The sequence below is a fragment of the Nannobrachium achirus genome, assembly GCF_963921795.1.
Source record: "Nannobrachium achirus genome assembly, chromosome: 4".
Taxonomy (NCBI): domain Eukaryota; kingdom Metazoa; phylum Chordata; class Actinopteri; order Myctophiformes; family Myctophidae; genus Nannobrachium; species Nannobrachium achirus.
The window spans coordinates 37,334,786-37,352,944 of record NC_137813.1 but is presented as its reverse complement, the minus strand read 5'-3'; the positions used below and the strand labels follow the sequence as shown (position 1 = coordinate 37,352,944).

The 18,159-nt window shown below is 41.7% G+C and overlaps 1 protein-coding gene across 1 annotated transcript in view; it reads left to right on the top strand.

Annotated features, from left to right (window-relative positions):
- The window catches only part of kcnh6a (potassium voltage-gated channel, subfamily H (eag-related), member 6a), a gene marked incomplete at both ends in the record, with an annotated part of 32,134 nt that extends 16,068 nt beyond the window's left edge, over nt 1-16,066 (top strand). Inside the window, 10 exons of the mRNA XM_080724303.1 lie at nt 4,117-4,542; nt 5,291-5,708; nt 6,991-7,190; nt 9,873-10,125; nt 11,366-11,559; nt 12,359-12,458; nt 12,594-12,891; nt 13,395-13,571; nt 15,319-15,523; nt 15,797-16,066. Coding sequence (XP_080580429.1) covers nt 4,117-4,542; nt 5,291-5,708; nt 6,991-7,190; nt 9,873-10,125; nt 11,366-11,559; nt 12,359-12,458; nt 12,594-12,891; nt 13,395-13,571; nt 15,319-15,523; nt 15,797-16,066 — 2,541 coding nt within the window. The remainder of the gene's footprint in view (nt 1-4,116; nt 4,543-5,290; nt 5,709-6,990; nt 7,191-9,872; nt 10,126-11,365; nt 11,560-12,358; nt 12,459-12,593; nt 12,892-13,394; nt 13,572-15,318; nt 15,524-15,796) is intronic.
- Between the last annotated feature and the right edge of the window lie 2,093 nt (nt 16,067-18,159).

The following is an 18,159-nucleotide window of genomic DNA, read 5'->3' as shown; positions in this document are numbered from 1 at the left end:
TGCATCATACATTACTTATCCCTCACTTATTGTTACGTTGACACAACGCTGAGGAAGACCTATTAGGTTGAAACGTGTTCGTTGTCTGGAAGAGGTAAATAAATGTGAAAAGGACATTTATTGAGTGCTGGCTGTTTTTTCCGTTTCAGGATATTGTTGGGCTGTGCACCTTGAGACTTTTGTTTAATCTGGAGTATTGCAGGCATTCTGCTTTTCAGTGCTTTCTCTTAGTTTATATTATATAAATATTGTATACTTTCTGTATAAATCAGACTTCTCTGTCATCAAAAGCCCTGCCACTCTATGCCGACCCCAACAGCTGTTAAATTTTTAGTTTTAATAGGATTTGTTATATCATTGTGTCATAATGGTGTCGCCCCCACATGACATCAAGCTTTCGATCAGACATACCCTGCAGCTGGAGGCTACAGGAGCAGAAGCAATTGGAAAATGGGCATCAAAACATTAGTTATTCTCATTTTAGTACTCATACAGACTTTATTTTGGATACTTCTCATTACACAAATAATGTTCTTGCTTAATGTTAAGTCAATTCATAGTTGTGGATGTCTATTCATTATTCTGCTATTGATTAGTCTGCATAACATCAAGTGCACAATATGATTGACTGGACCACCAGAGTTCATAGCAGATTGACAGTCACTGGAGAGAAGTCCTATTGCGTGTGTGAGCGTGCGTGCGTGCGTGCGCGTGCGTGTGAAAGCTCATACCCTCACTACAAACAATAGTCCCATCTATGTACTTCATAATCTTTTACCTTCAATACAGAACAGAAGGTAAAAGAGTCCCAGAGTTTGCTTGTGACTTATCTCCACAATGAAAGCCTCAGGCTCTGGTAATCAAGAGGATAATTCACAATTCACAAAATAGCAGCTTTACAAGCTCACAACACGTCGCAACTGTTTGTGAAGTTGTAGATCTGATATTGTCGCTACTTGTATGACGAGGGACATTAATTTACATTAATGACATTAATTTACGGAGGAGGAAAACAAGTTGAAATCTAGAGATACAAGGTTTCTGCAGGACAGCAACGATATGCAATAAGACACAATAGAGTGAGTGTTAACAGTAAGCGTCTCTCGGTTTCCTCCCTCACGCTGCAGCTGGGCTTGTTGCTTCACTTCCTCAACTGTGTGTGTGTGTGTGTGTGTGTGTGTGTGTGTGTGTGTGTGTGTGTGTGTGTGTGTGTGTGTGTGTGTGTGTGTGTGTGTGTGTGTGTGTGTGTGTGTGTGTGTGTGTGTGTGTGTGTGTGTGTGTGTGTGTGTGTGTGTGTGTGTGTGTGTGTGTGTGTGACGTAGGCCACATTTGAGGTCAAATTCTGCACATGAAACCAGTTAATCTGAGTTGGTAAAATTACAATTACGATTCATATGTTGGGGTTGAGGTTACGGTTGGGGCTAAGGTAGGGGTTTAGGTTAAGGCTGAGGCTGAGGCTGGCGTTCTACAGACAGGGATCTCCATATATGGGCAAAAAAGGTATTCTGTTAGTGTGGTTCCCCTATCAGGACTTCATATGGGAATGCCCATACAATCCTTTTTATGCCCATATATGGAGATCCCTGTCTGTAGAATCAGCCACACTGGTCGCCCTTAGGCGTATTACTAGTATAAATTAAACTATAAAACGTATCTATAAAATGCAAGCACACGATTAACCCTTATCTTAAAAAGAAGGTGGCTGCTGGTGCTCTTTATAGTCAGAGGTAGCGAGTTCCAGTCAACCGCTCCTCCAAATCTAATTGAGCGTTTTTCCCATTTTGGTGGTGAACGTGGGCATGGTCAGGTCTGCTATGCTGGCTCTGGTTAGGTGGGAATGGACTTCGCTACGCTTCTGAAAAAGCTTACAGAGGTACACAGGGGTGCTGTTGATGTGAATGTTAGGCACCAGGTTCAGCTGTAGGCCTAGTTGAACTGACCTGGCTGCCATGCAGAGGGAAATGCTGTTTTCCAACATGGTCCCTCACAGACAGCTCCACTATTTTGAGAAACCGGCAACTTCTCTTTTAGGGCTTGGGTTAGGCCACCGTACCATGAGCCAATAGCATAATCGAAACAACATAAAGTGCAGGTTTGGTTCAAAATATACAAACATTGGCCTGAAAGAATGTATTATATTTTTCAGGCTATATCTTAGATGATCAGATATTTCTGGCATGTATACACCAGTGTACTTTAGTCTGTATACAGTATGTTTTCTATACACAGTCAAGATGTCAGTATTAATTTCAGGTACAAGATGTGCTGTTTGTTGTACAACAAAGTATATAGGGTTTTACTAGATGTTCTTATGCCATGGTGGCTATGTTCGTACTTATGCAAATTCATATGCAAAAGGGGGTTTAGCCTTTAGGAGATTATGCTACCCACATGCTTATAGACAGAGAAGACATATTGGCAATTGGGCATACATACTTAATAATATGCATACCAATAGCACTTTCAGTCCAATTGACCTCGCAACCCTGGTGTGAAACGTCTTAATGAAAATGAGCCACAGTCACTCCTCTCCGCATGGGCCCCATAGTCCATTTCACTGTGTATGTATTCTACCGCTGACCAGAGCATTTGCATGGAGGTCACATGGCTTAGAGTAAGTGGAGGGGGGCTTAGCAGTGGCAGGTGAGACTGCAATGCAGTATGGTCTTTAAAAAGCCTTATTGATGAAAGACGAGGGCAGAGCCAGGCATAGTGTCTGAATAACTGAGTCCATCCTGTGTTTGGATCCAAAATTTAGGTCTGGTCAGCTATTCTGTTTGCTACATGCAGGCCGTGATGCGAGAGAGGAGGTATCGGACCCATAGAAGGCAAGTAGACCTAAACTGTTGCTGTAGGCGACACCAAGTTAAGCTGGAGAACCTGGAGACAGAAGATCGAACTGTTGTTGCACCGGTAGGTGGGCTCTGATTAGTCTCCTCTATTTGGCTGTTCAGTATACTGTTATTATGGTCTGCATGAGTTGGGAATGACATGAGGAATATCATATATTAAACTTGGATGTGGGTTGCGGATGTTTGGCTATTTTCATTTTTGATTTTTGCGATTTTGTCACTGGTGGCTGTAGTTGTCTTTCCCTGCAACTACAGAATTGAATATCATGAAAGAGGTACGTACTTGTTGCACAAGAACTGTGATATTTGCATCGCTGAGGTTAATTCGAATCATGTTGCAGAAGTTGTTCCTTGTATTAATGCCTAAATGCTAAACGCCTAAACTCTAATCAGAATCTAACAGACAATGACTGTTTTAAAGCAGTATCTATAGGAGTTTTGGAAACAGTGGTATGATAGACTTGGTTGTTGTTCCATGTCTGATGCTAGTGTGGTTTGGTCTTCAATAGTTTAGGTTTTAATTGTGAAAAAGGTACATGGTGTCACCTGACATAAAAAGTTAGGTGACGTGTGGCTCAGTTCCAAATGGAACATGTGAAACCAGGCCAGTTCTTGTGTCGGTGTCTTAATCCCAGAGGTTGACATGATGTAGTCAGAGGATGTCTCCAGAAGGATCATACAGTGCACACTGTAGAAAACCCACACAGTTAGTTTCCTGCATGTTGTACTTGTGGATGTGTTGATCTGCCCTCATTTGCATCAACCTAACTTCATTAAGTATTAAGCTGACGCACAGCAAAAATCGTCAGTGGTAGTTTAACTCTAAGAGTGTACAGAGTGTAATTATCACACATTTTTACTGTGTAATTCGCATCTCTAGTCTCATGGAGGAGAAGTGGCTCACGGTCTGTTTTCGTTCATTAGTGAGTTACTACAGGGGGTCCTCCAAATCTTTGTGTGATAGAATATTTTCGGCAAAGAGGTTTTGTGTAGAGGGGAAGAAGTGCAGACTAAGTACAAAGTGAAAGGTCAAGTTTATTAAGTATTGACTGTTCAAATTGACATGCATCCAAAATACACTGATGATTGTGCTGTCAAACAATGAAACTATATGGAATCTATGAACAGGTTGTGGGGATCCTTGCTTCATCTCTCTCTCTCAACTAAGGGGTCCTTGGCCTGAAAACGTTGAAGACCCCTGCATTAGTCTCTGTGAAAACCCCACACCGCCATGCATGCTTCATGTTCGGCCTTCTGTCACCAGGTGTTGTCCCTCGGCGCTGACGTGCTGCCAGAATACAAGCTCCAGGCCCCACGCATCCACAAGTGGACCATCCTCCACTACAGCCCATTCAAGGCGGTGTGGGACTGGCTCATCCTCCTGCTGGTCATCTACACTGCCATCTTCACCCCTTACTCGGCCGCCTTCCTCCTCAACGAGGTGGAGGAGCAGCTGAGGCGCACCTGCGGCTACACCTGCAACCCGCTGAACGTGGTGGACCTGGTGGTGGACGTCATGTTCATCGTGGACATCCTCATCAACTTCAGGACCACCTACGTCAACCACAACGACGAGGTGGTCAGCCACCCGGGCCGCATTGCCCAGCACTACTTCAAGGGCTGGTTCCTCATCGACATAGTGGCCGCCATCCCCTTCGACCTGCTCATCTTCCGCTCCGGTTCTGACGAGGTGAGACAGATGGGGAAAAGATATGTGCTTCATTTTGTATCTGTTAGAAGTTTTAGTTTTTAGCAGTTTTTGCACATACAAGGAATTTGTCTTGTTGAGGTATGTACATTACACTTAAGCAACAGTGTCTAGAAACATGTTCTGTTATTTACCCAAAATATTTAAAGCTGCACCATGTAACTTTCCTGCCTTACCCTGGATTTGATCCCATGTTCTGTGCATCTTGTGGTTTAAGTGCTGACATTATTACCATTGAGCTAGTAGAGCCTGCCTACTTGTCAAGGGGACAAATTGAATTTTGACCTTGAGGTCAGAATGTGTCAAACCAGAAACAAAGTCAAAGGTCATGTCAAACCTGAAGCAGGATCTAATAAAAGTCTCAATAAAGGAGTAGGGAGACCAAATACATCTACCCGAATTCTATCTTCTAAGTGATATTGTATAAACATACTCCACCATACAGATTGGACAAAATAAAAATGTATTAACAAAAAAGGTTACATAATTCAGCTTTAAAGATAAGCAAAACATATTAAAAACATATGATTAAATAGAAACATACAGTATATTGTTATATACTGTATGTTTTCTTAGCTTTGTTTGTGAAGGACTATTTTTGACGTCTTTGTCAATTGTTATTACAAAATCTGATGCCAAACCAGTGATTTATTGAAGAGTGATCAGTTTCAACAAAGTCAGTTTCTTGCAGACAAAAAGCTCCTCTCACTCTCTGTCCTCCCTCTACAAGCCCCAGACCACCACTCTGATTGGACTACTGAAGACGGCAAGACTGCTGAGATTGGTGCGTGTGGCCAGGAAGTTGGACCGCTACTCAGAGTACGGCGCCGCGGTCCTCTTCCTCCTCATGTGTACATTTGCCCTCATTGCCCACTGGCTGGCCTGTATTTGGTATGCCATAGGCAACGTGGAACGCACGAGCTCTGCCCGGATCGGAGGCATGAAGATCGGCTGGCTGGACAACCTTGCCGAGCAGATCGGCAAAGAGTACAATGACACCGACCTGACCTCTGGTCCTGCTACCAAGGACAAGTATGTTACAGCTCTCTACTTCACCTTCAGCAGCCTGACCAGCGTGGGCTTTGGCAACGTCTCCCCCAACACCAACCCTGAGAAGATTTTTTCCATATGTGTCATGCTCATTGGCTGTAAGTGGAGCGGTTAAAAGTGTGAGGCAGAGGGACTGTGCATAGGAGGGATATTAAAGGGATATTCCACTTTCAAAAAAACTTTTGGTAATTTCATCGTCTACTCAGACAGTTTTTAATTTGCTTGATTCAATATTTAGACATTTGATATTCATTCTATTAGACTTTAGATATTATTAGACCATTCTATGCAAACCCATTGTAACTTCAAACTCCATTTTAACCATGATAGATTCACCCAAAACACCCGTCTTTTTTATGGTGACTTTTAATAATTTTGTATTGTATTACATTTTTTTCCATTTTCCCAAAACATTATTTTAAAAAATGAAAAAATCAAATATCTAAATATTGAATCAAGCTAATTAAAAACTGTGCAGGGTAGTCAAAAAAGCCTGATTGGACGATAAAATGACCAAAAGTTTTTTTGAAAGTGGAATATCCCTTTAACTAGGTGGACCCTAGCGTCTTTATTATGGGGCAAACATTTGGCAAAACATTGCAGATCTACAAGCTCTCAAGGTTGAAGATTAACTATTTTCGGTTAAAAGATTCTGTGTAGAAGGAAAAAAGGAGTGGACTTATTATGGAACCTTGGGGGTATTTAGGGTTTAAGTGGTTAAATGATATATGCATTCAAGTCCTATTCCAAAAGGCTATACTATATATCCATAAAAATGCATTAACGAAAGATTATCGTACAATATATCAAAATTATATATTTTTCATTATATTGAACATTTAAGAATAACAAGAACTGTTTATATATATATATATATTTTTTTTTATTATTATTATTTTTTTTAGATTTCTTTTTGGGCTTTTTTTATGCCTTTATTGGATAGGACAGTAGACTGACAGGGAGTGGGTGAGAGATGGTGTGGCGACACACAGCAAGGGCCGTCCGTATCAGGAATTGAACTGGCGATGCCAATCATGCCACCAGGCATCCATGCCTGGTGGCACATACCACTTAAGCTTAAGTGGCATGTGCCTGGAACAGTCAGCAGGCCAGCGGTCGCCCCTGGCTTTCTTATTTTGAAGCAGAATTATTTAGTTACCATCAGAAGGAGCCCACACTCACAATACTTAAATCGACCGGATTACTTAATTTTCCCATTTTTGCATATGTGGCTTCCCTATGTTACTGGTTGAGATACTCTTTGGTTCAGGAGCACTTCATCAAGGAATTCTGTTGTTCCACTGTGAGCACTTCATCATCCTATAACAAGAATTCTTCAGTTTTTTCTTACATACAGTGTCTGTCCTCTGTCCTGTCCAGCTCTGATGTATGCCAGTATATTTGGGAACGTGTCAGCCATCATTCAGAGACTGTACTCGGGTACGGCTCGCTACCACACCCAGATGCTGCGGGTCAAAGAGTTTATCCGGTTCCACCAGATCCCAGGCAGCCTGAGACAGAGGCTAGAGGAGTATTTTCAACACGCCTGGTCCTATACCAATGGCATCGACATGAATGCTGTGAGTCATGCAAGCATGTATTGTAGGCCATCAGAGACACACATATGCTCATTTGATCAAATATGTTAGAACTCTGAGATGAACATTAAAAGCTGCAATCCATATCATTTATCCCCCCCGGGATTCAAACCCAGGGCTCATGCACAGGAGACAACGAGGCTTAGTTTGTCAAAAATATGTTTAATGAGAAAGGAAATGTTTAATTGACTGCTATAATTTTGTTCCATATCATTTACATATCACAACTGTAATTGCTCCTTAGTGGACATGTGGGGTATAGCTCAGTGGTAGAGCATTTGACAACAGATCAAGAGGTCTTTAGTTCAAATCTACTTGCCCCTTATAGAATCTAAATTTAGGTGCCTTGTTTACATAGCTCCCACATGAGAGATCATACTGTACTGTATATGGAATTCAGGGAGAACAAAGATAACACTTCTTTGTGTTACAAAAAATCAAACCTCGGTTCGAAGTGGAGCGGTGAATTTGAGCAGCTGTACCCTATGTGAGTGAGTGAGTGAGTGTAAACTGTGCCTGTGAGTGAGTGGTGAGTGTGCCTGGCCTGCACAAAACAGCGCCCCTCCTTTAACTAGTGTGTTGTGTGTGGCCACTCAAGGTATTGCCCAGGCTACGGACAGGGCCAGCCAGCCACCCAGCCAGCCAGCCAGCCAGCCAGCCACATACCCACGGATATACCTGTTCATTGGGAGCGCTTTCACCGCTCCAATAATATTCGTAACACCTACCTCCACTGTGAGAAGTGTAGAAAGGAACTCAAAAGAATTATGAGGGGAGATTTTCTCTGCTGGTTTATTTTAAGATTCCAGTGTAAAATACATTGTTTGAAAGCTTATAATCTTGCACTTTCATTGAGAAAATGACCTTGCCCTACTTGGGGACTAAAACACCAGCTGCTGTCACATATCAGAGTAAGTGTGTGTGTATGATTAGCTGTGAATCAGGACATTTTGTCTACATGGAATTGGTTTTGAGGAAACAGGCTATCCTCCTGGATAAACAACATTGAAAACTGTCTATCTGTCTGGGGCATATCTCAGCCGCAGAGCACTTGACGACAGATCAAGTGGTCCCCAGTTCAACTCTGGGTGCCCCACTTGTCTTTTAAATGGCCACACACCAGTTTTTCCACATCAGTGCAGTCTTACTAGGACGATGATTCCTAAACAGTGGGTCGGGACCCGTTTGTGGGTCGCAGGCAGATTTTTATGGGTCCCTTTGTATATTGTTTCCTACATTTAGTTTTTTTAATTATTATTATTCAAAATATTTTCAAAGAATATTCCCTAAAAAGCATTTATTTGTCATGCATTAGAAACAAAATTCTAGAATACAAATGTTTAAGAAGTAGTGAAAATAGATGATCTACAAGCTCACTTTGCGCCGCATTGTGTGCTTGATATGCTGTTTTCACTAGTCTGGGTCCCGGGCAAATGTCTAATTTCTCTTTTGGGTCACAGGCTAAAACGTTTGGGAACCACTGTACTGTTAGCAGGTTCCTCCTAATGCATGTATGTTTTGAAGCACAAGGTCTCTCCACAATTAGAATCATCTTAACTTGCTGAATCCTCAACCGATTTTCAAGTGGTTTGGTTTGTTACAAATGTCGTTTATATAGACTAGTTATGTCATTATATAGGATACTGTTAAAAAAAGGGGGTTTTCATACCAAAACACTGTAGATAACAACACTAATGATTATAAAATAGAGTTAGGTTTGGAATATTTCTTGCAGTACGTGGAGTTATGGCAAGTTTCCCCTGCCAATATGGTGGTGACGTTGATGTATGATCCAGTCTATGAATATTATGTCTATGCCTGTCTGTTTGTGGGTCTGTGCAATTAGCTGAAGACAGGTACTGTACATGACATTGTCCAATCTGAACAAAGACAATCCCTTACAGCCACAGCCCTGTGTGTCCTCTGAATCATTGGCCAACAACTGCTTCCTCCCTTTTACTTTCACATCCTTTTCTTCATGAGTTGGGTCTGTTTGTCATATTGATTTTTTCTGTCTTTCTTTGGCCTAGAATTATTGAATGTTTTAACTATTGAAAAATAGCAGATATACAAGCACACAGCGCTGCGAGCTTGTAGATCTGCAATTTTTGAGAAAAGTTGTAAAAATTTGTGCAAATCTTTAAATATATTCATTTTTAAAGCGAACGTTTGTAACTCAAATTTTGCTTCTGGGGGTCCCTGAAACGAAATATTTTGAGATGGGGGTCCGTGGCCAAATAAATATCATTTTGGGGGTCCTTCACATGAAAGGTTTTGAGAACCACTGACATAGTAGTCTCTCAAGAACAGACTAACTGAGCTCCAGTTATGTGAAAGGGACCTTTTCTTTGACGATGGCTGGCCAGATTGCTGACATAGAAACATAGGGTTTTCAAAAAACCTTAGAAGGATTCAAAAGACACGGGTCGGGTCAAAATTCAAATTTTCACAATTTTTCAAAAATAGCAGATCTACAAGCTCGCAACACGGCACTCGGTGCCACGCTGTGAGATTGTACATCTGCTATTGTTCAATAGTTTAAGCATAAAATAATGATACACAATAATGTGTACCCGTTCTGAATGGGTTAATATCACAAACACAAATGATTACTATCAATATTTTTCATGTTTCTTTTTTTGTGTTGTGTGAATGTCTCTGCAGGTGTTGAAGGGTTTTCCCGAGTGTCTGCAGGCAGACATCTGCCTCCATCTCAACCGCACTCTGCTTGAGAACTGTAAAGCATTCAAGGGCGCCAACAAGGGCTGCCTTCGGGCACTAGCCATGCACTTCAAGACCACCCATGCACCTCCAGGGGACACCCTGGTCCACAGCGGGGATATTCTCACAGCCCTCTATTTCATCTCCAGAGGGTCCATCGAGATACTCAGAGAGGACGTAGTGGTGGCTATACTGGGTGAGCTGGAACCTCACTCGTCCTCATTTTGCTCATTTCCTCTTTTTCTGACCTTTTTGGTCACTTCTCCAGTGTTTTCACTTCTGCAAAGTCATGTGTATCTATCTACCCTCTTTATGTAGTCTTACAGGGGGTGTTACTGATGATAGGTTCTTGATTTACCAATATTCGATCCTAGAATACTATTTCTATGCATTTGATGTATCACCTTGTGCTGTCCTTGCTTATTTTAAGTGGATTAAGAGCGTCTGCTAAATGCCTAAATTGTAATTGTTTGTGTACAGCTCAACTTTTATTTAACAGTCATATTGAGCTCTGATATTTTTAGGTTCCTTTAATTCACTCTTAGCAGTGAAAAGAAGATAAATACTGCTATTCTCTTATCTTTTTTAAAGCAGCAACACAAACAAGGTTGATTTGGACCTGTCTCAGATGACTGTACCTCCCTCTAGTGGTTGTAGATTGCTGTCCATGAACAAATCTATTTTCCACTGGAAATTAATCAAACCAACCATCTCTTGAGTAAATTCATAGTGAGTGTTGAAATGCAGGGATTGGAGGGACCTTGCCAGAATGAAACGCTTCTGTGGTGCTAATCCCCAAAACATATACTTAAAGGAGTAGTTCACCCCCAAAATGACTTTTTTTCTATTGATTAGTCATGCCATGGAGAGTAGAGTTCAATAATATTTTTAGTTTTTTGTCGCATTCCTAAGACAAAAATGTGATAACAATAAATGTACCCCCATTCGTTCCGGATGGGGACCCGTTTCGAAACGGGTCCCCATCCGGAATCAATGGGGGTAAATTTACTCGAATCAAATTTTTGTCTTAGGAATGTGACAAAAAACTAAAAATATTATTGAACTCTAGTCTCCATGGCGTGACTAATCAATAGAGAAAAAGTCATTTTGTATGGTAAAATTCATCCACTTTAAAAAGGGAGGACAGGGACGGACAGTGCTTCAGTTTCATTTATTTATTTTGGCCAGAAGAAACTTAGTAATGTGGCTGACCTCCATCAGAAGGCATCGTGCTCTGATCAGAGCATGGTGTAGCATGTAACATGTTTGTTTTGTCTATTCAAAATACATTGGTTAAAGAGAGGCACTCTCCCTGTCCTCCTTTTTTAATGTTTGTGAGTGCTACCATACATCTTTGGATTTTGAGTCTTTTTAAATTCAATTCATTGAAAACATTTGATCATTGAAGTGAGATTCTATGACCGTGCTGTCCGTAGGGAAGAATGACATCTTCGGAGAGCCCATCAGTTTGTATGGGCGACCAGGGAAGTCCAGTGCTGATGTTAGAGCTTTGACCTACTGCGACCTTCACAAGATTCTGAGGGATGACCTGCTGGAGGTGTTGGACATGTATCCTGACTTCGCGGACACATTCTGGAACAACGTGGAGATCACGTTCAACCTGAGAGATGTGAGTGTCACGAGAGGGCGACAGAACCCCGCCGGTTTTCATACTACAGTATACACCTGCAAATGTCGTTTTACCTTGGCCATTTATATATTTGAAATGCCTATATACTGTATATACAGGGGCATCACAAGGGGGAGGAAAGTGGGACTGAGTTAGTAGGGCCCAAGGTGGAGGGGCCCAAGTAACTTTAACTATTGAAAAATAGCAGATATACAAGCTCACAGGGTGCCGCGCTGCAAGCTTGTAGATCTGCTATTTTTGAAAAATGTGTGCAAATCTTTGAAAATATGTATTTTTTAAGCGAACATTTGTAACTCAAACTTTGCTTCTGGGGGTCCCTGGAACTAAATATTTTGAGATGGGGGTCCGTGGCCAAATACATATCATTTTGGGGGTCCTTCACATGAAAAAGTTTGAGCATCACTGACATGGATAGGTTTCTTGCACACATTTTCACACTTTTTCAAAAATAGCAGATTTACAAGCTCGCAGCGCGGCACTCGGTGCCGCGCTGTGAGCTTGTATATCTGCTATTTTTCAATAGTTAACATTCATGGGGGGCCCACAGTGAATCCTTGTACCCAGGGCCCAGAATTTGGTGTGACGCCCCTGTATATATACTGTACCTCATATTATAATATGAGGTGCACAATATATGACAATCCTCCTCCTAACTGGATTGTACCTCTTTTCCACAGCTCACAGCTGTTTGTACACTCAATCGTATACAGTATTTCACTGTAGTCATTACATTTACATTACAAGCCTGTTGAACCTGACATATTTTGGTGTGTATCAGGCAGATAGAATAAACCAGTACACCCCATCTGGAGACTCTGAATGTGGGTTCCGGCAGACAAGACATAAGAGAAACTCCTTACGTCGACGAAACCGGCCTGGTAAGCCCATCCTGCTGTTCTCTTGTGAATGAGCGGTTCAGTGTGACACAATAGGCTTTTCCACGGTTCTGAAAGAAAATATTTTTTTTTACTGTGTCAAATCCCCACTCTATTGTTTCCTGGTCTTTGTTATAGATGGTATGGACCATGAGGACTCCTACCCCGACAAGTCCTGTCCACAGGGGAATCACAGGGGCACTGCAACAGGCTCTCACTGGGAGGACTTCAGCAGCAGTGCCAGCATTTGTTCCCAGTCCAGTGAGGATGAGACGAAGCCCATCAGCCACTGCAGGGGAGCACTTTGTCCAACCAGTGGCGACACTCAACCCTGTCCCCCAGCAGTGGTCAACCTTCAGCCACCCAGCGGAACCTCCTCAGGCATGGGACCGTCCCCAGAAAGTGGGGGTCTCCCATATTCTAGTAAAGGCTCACTGTATTTGGGTGCACAACATTTTCAATCATCACTGTCTTTATTAACACAATGCCTTAAATCAGTGGTTCTCAACCTTTTCAGGCTGCGACCCCCAAAATAATCATATTTTAACTGGGGACCCCTCCACTATGAGAGCGCTGTCGAGGCATTACATTTTGTATAACACGGTTCTATTGTGAAAATAGCAGGTCTACATGCTCACAACGCCTCGCAACGCGAGGCTTTGTTCGCCTATTTTCACAATTTCTGCCTCTAATATTTGACAATTTGGCCAACATTTAATTTGTCATTTTAGAGGTATTAAAAAGTCCTTAAATTGTCACTTTAGAAATGTGCATGATACCCTCTATAGTCTATACACTTAAACCTTAAGCTGGTTTGTTTACTGTTGAGTGAGAAAACAATGTTGCACATTAAGACCTGGGGGTCCTGACCCACAGGTTGATAACCACCGCCTTAAATCACTCCACTTTGTCTTCTCTGTGACCTGCAGCAGGCCCCAGCAACATGGCAGGACTGTATGGCTGCTGGCCAGATGGCAGACCCAGACAGTTCTCAGAGAGGCAGAGGCAGTCTTCATCCACTAGGGCCCCCTGTCACCCTCCCTCAGCTCCCTGCACAGAGGACAGACCCAGCCAGCTGGAATCCAGACTGGATCTGATACAGTCCCAGTTGAACAGGTCTTCTGTTTTCTTTTTTCATGCAGGAATTATACTTAATAAAAAATAAAGTAATGAATAGCTACAATATACAGAAAGCATTTTTGCATTTGGTTTGCATTTAAACCAATATAATTACATAAAAGCCTTCTGTGTTTTCGCCAATCAGGATGGGTAATGTGTAACGATTTGCGTGATGTTTGGACAAAATGTGTAATATAATAATAATAATAATAATAAGGGTAATAATAATAATAGAGTAATATGTTTTGCAAAGATCTGCATCCTCGTGGTGCTATAATAGGGCAATGTTAAAAGGGTGGCATTTGTTACTCAACTTAGTGCGAATGTGCGTGGAATGTTTCACTGCAGTTAGACGCTGCTTTCATAATTTGCTGCATTTTGTCCAAAACGGGCCACAATCGGACTGTTATAACATCACCATGAGGCTGATTTGAAAATAATCTAGTGGCATTTCTTCCTTGGCCTAGTGCAAAACTTTACGAGTGTTCATGATTTGAGGCATTGTGTCGGAGCACTCCCGCAAACTTTGGTTTGAAGGAGTTTGAAGTCAATCTTAGCCAATCGGGATGAAATATGAAAAATGATAGACCTGTTTCATTTAATGAGTATTGAGAAACTGTATACAGATTTGCATGACATTTGGGCAAAATCTGTAGTAGTACTGTCAAAAAGAATGTGTTTTGCTAAAATCGGCCTCCTGGTGGTGCTACTGTATAACAGAACGACCTGAGGTTCTGCTCTGGCATCCAGGGAGTGGGTGTGCACTGTGCGGTTTCCCTGTAAACGGCCTAATTCTGTGCCAGAGATTAGCTGTTCACGGTCACATGGACACACAGACAGGGTGAAAAACATAGTCTCGGCCATGCCTTTTGGCCTGGCGGAGACAATAAGAACTTGTAGTGTCGTATTCCTTGAGCATGCTATGTAGTTGCCCAACAGCTCTAAGAAAAGCTGCTTCTCAGAGTTAGATATACTTTGATTATCTAGATTTGTCACAATTCGGTCTCTATCTGTATGTAAGTAGTTTTTGAATATTATATTTCTGGGTAATGACTGAAAGACGATAGAGTGGATAGATCTGCTATTTTGAAAAGATTCATTTAATATGTTGATGTCAAAGAAGGGGGCACCCGGATTTGAACCGGGGACCTCTTGATCTGCAGTCAAATGCTCTACCACTGAGCTATACCCCCTGATGCAGCCGTGCACCAGAGTGTAGCTACATATTAACTAGGAAGGCTGTGAACATTGTCGAGAGGAGGGAAGAATGAGAAGTATGATCTGATCATGTTTGTTTACTTTTATTTGCATTCCTGCTGCTGAGAGAGAGACAGAGAGAGAGAGAGAGAGAGAGAGAGAGAGAGAGAGAGAGAGAGAATGGACGCACAGTGTCATTCGATGGTGCCCGTATCAGTGTGTTTACTGCGAGACGAGACCTTTCAGACAGTAATAACTCTCTGCCAGTGATGTGATGTTAGACAAGATGTTAATCTATGCAAATGATTCATATAGGCATGTACATCTGATATACAAACGTGTGGGATTCATTAATACATTACATGTGTATACATACACAATACACACAAATCAAGTATGTATGGTACAAACCTGTACACGCATGAATCTAACTTAGGAGCAGAGCTAAGACAGTTTTTATGGAGTTTTATGAGTTTTTACTGCAAATGAAAACGCTGCTTGTCTTAATATCTTCTGTTTTGTTTTCTGTCGCCTTGATCTTGACCAGACTAGAGACTCGAATGACGGCAGACATCAACGCGATCCTGCAGCTCCTCCAGAGGCAGATGGCCCCGGTTCCCCCTGCATACAGTGCTGTGTCCTCCATCACTCCCCCACTCCACACAGCTATGCTGTACGACACAGCAGCACCCGTAATCCACACTGAACCTCCCATCCCACTGCTGACTGACTGCACTTCCTCACCACTACAGGTGAGAGTACTGGTGTTGGTTTGCCACCTCTTTGACTTTGGCAATGTGGTTTTGTGATGCTAATGAATTGATGTGCATGGGGCAAGTTTCGGTTGATACGGAAATTACTGACTGTGGAAATTACAGTATACTGAGAGAAAGTCAACGGTTCAGCCCTGAAACTATTGAGGGCTGTAACAATAGTAAAAATTAACTAAGCACAAATGACTCAGCTCTAACCAGTGTCAAGTGAATTAATATATTATATTTGACTTTTTCAATCGCTCCTTGCAGAGCCCAGACACCGAATTCAGGCGCAGGTCCAAGGACTCGTTGTCCAGTGGGATGCATTTGACCGTGGTCTCCGACGACACTATGTCCATGTCCCCAGAGGCCGATCCTCCTCACATGCTGCCTGTGGCCATCACACCTCCTGAGCGGTCTTGCTCTGGTGCCCAAGGGGATTCTGGACTGCTGTGTGGCAGCCAATGGTTCCCCTCCCTCCCTGATAACCTGGATATCTCCACAGAGGCACAGGAGATCCAGAGGCATGTCTCTGACTGACCCCATCTTACCAGGCAGTTAGAACAACAACCACCATCCACCTACAGTAAAAGCCTGGTCATTTACAATACAGCTCCATCTCACCGGTTGGGAATTACAGCATATACTGTATGATGGCCTGATTCTCTGAGTCCTTATACTTTAGAATCCTCCCTAAACTGTTAAGATGCTGCTGCAGTGTGTGGGCTTCCTCAGTACACATGGGGACGTTCAATGGAATGCCTCCTCCTTTCATACAGACCCACTCACGGTGCCCTCTCTCACACAGACTGCTGTGGTTCTGTGCTCCTTTGGCCCCCAGTGCCCCCACATCTCAATGGCCTGGCAAGTGAAGAGATTAATGTTATTAAATGTTACCTGACTCAGACGAAATGCCCCGATAAATGTGTTGTCAATAAGCACAAATTCACTCGTCACACAATCACTGGATCTAAAAGTATAACATCTAACTCAGGTGTTTTCTTGTCAGGGATGGCCATACCAAGTTCCTTTCACGAGTGAGGAATTGTCTACATTCATAGAAGTATTGCACATTTAGACATTTAGAGTTTTTGCCAATGTAATAAATGTAAAGGTTACACGAAGTGACTAAATGTAGATGTCACTCTGCTGTTGTTTTTGTTCAAAAAATAATCGGTACAGTATGGCACACTGTGAATGATGATGGCTCAGTTCCATGACAGTATTGACAGAGAACTCTTTTTATGACCAATCTCATAAATGTATACTTTGTAGCACGACTGTGTCGTTTGTCGAAAATAACTGTATAGTAATGCTATAAATCAGGCTTTATTCTGATAGTATGTTAAGTGACATTATTGTCACTGGAACAACATAAGCCATTACTACAGTATGTAAGAATTGAACAGACCAGAAGGACCTCATAGTTAGTTGAAGTAGTCTACATTAATTAACGGTGTGGTCTGGGCCACTACTGCCTTGTATGATTCCCAATATCTTTGCTGTCAGGGAAAGAAACCTTGTATCTCCATATTGCATGATCTTTTTATTATTATTATTATAAATTATTGCCCTGTTTTATATTGTCACACTTTGTTGTATGACAATGAAGAACAAAAGTAGCACAAATATCCTATCTACAAGCTCACGGTGCAAAATGAAGCAATGCTTCTGCTATTTTTGAACATTTAAAAAAATATATATACGGTATTTGTTTAAAGATTATTTTGTGGGCATTTCTACTTTATTTCTATTATTTGACAATAAGAGTAAAGGCAGAGCCTTTTCTTTGCTATAATGACATATCCAAAATTGGGACTCCAGGTTGAAAGTTTTACTGTGGGTTTATAAATATTTAACCAAATATAAGTATTGACAAGAGCTTGTGACTAAATAATAAGTTCCTTAGATACATGTTTTGAATGGTTTTGGAAATACAAGGTTTCTGTCCGACAGCAATGAAATCTGTGCTGCTACACCAGAGTATGTCATCAGTTTTGTTTCAGTTGGACATGTGTCTGGAATGTTTTTAGACTGTTTACCAAAATGCTATGGTCACACTTTTATATTTTCAGCATTGCCTCTCAATTGATATACCGATGTGTGAAACAAATACTGCCAACAATAGATATTGGGTCACATTGATTAGTATTGTCTTTTTACCATTGGCTTGGAATGTTATAACCATGGTATTAGTTCTAATTTACTTTTGGGATACCTAGCCTACACTGAGTGGCAAATGGATGGTGTGGATGGAACATTGTCACTATGATGCCCCTCACACAGGCTCCATCTGACAAGACCTTTTTCACTCTAACACCCATCAGGTCAATGTAACTCCTTTTTACACATTTATAATGCTGTAAATGGTTTCATGGAGAAGACATTTGTAACACTATTATTATTTCTTTTTTTAGATTAAAGAGTATTTATAACTTCAAAATGTACTTGTTGATTTCTGGGTCACGGTGAACAAGTTACTGTATATTTGTCAAACATGTTATTGATGGAATTGAGTGTTTGTCATGTGTGCACACGAGCAGGGAGATGCGACTTAAACATTTGCTGTATCTTTAGGACTGACCTGGCTTGGGGGACCAGCTTCAGTGACAGGGGATATACTGTACTTAACG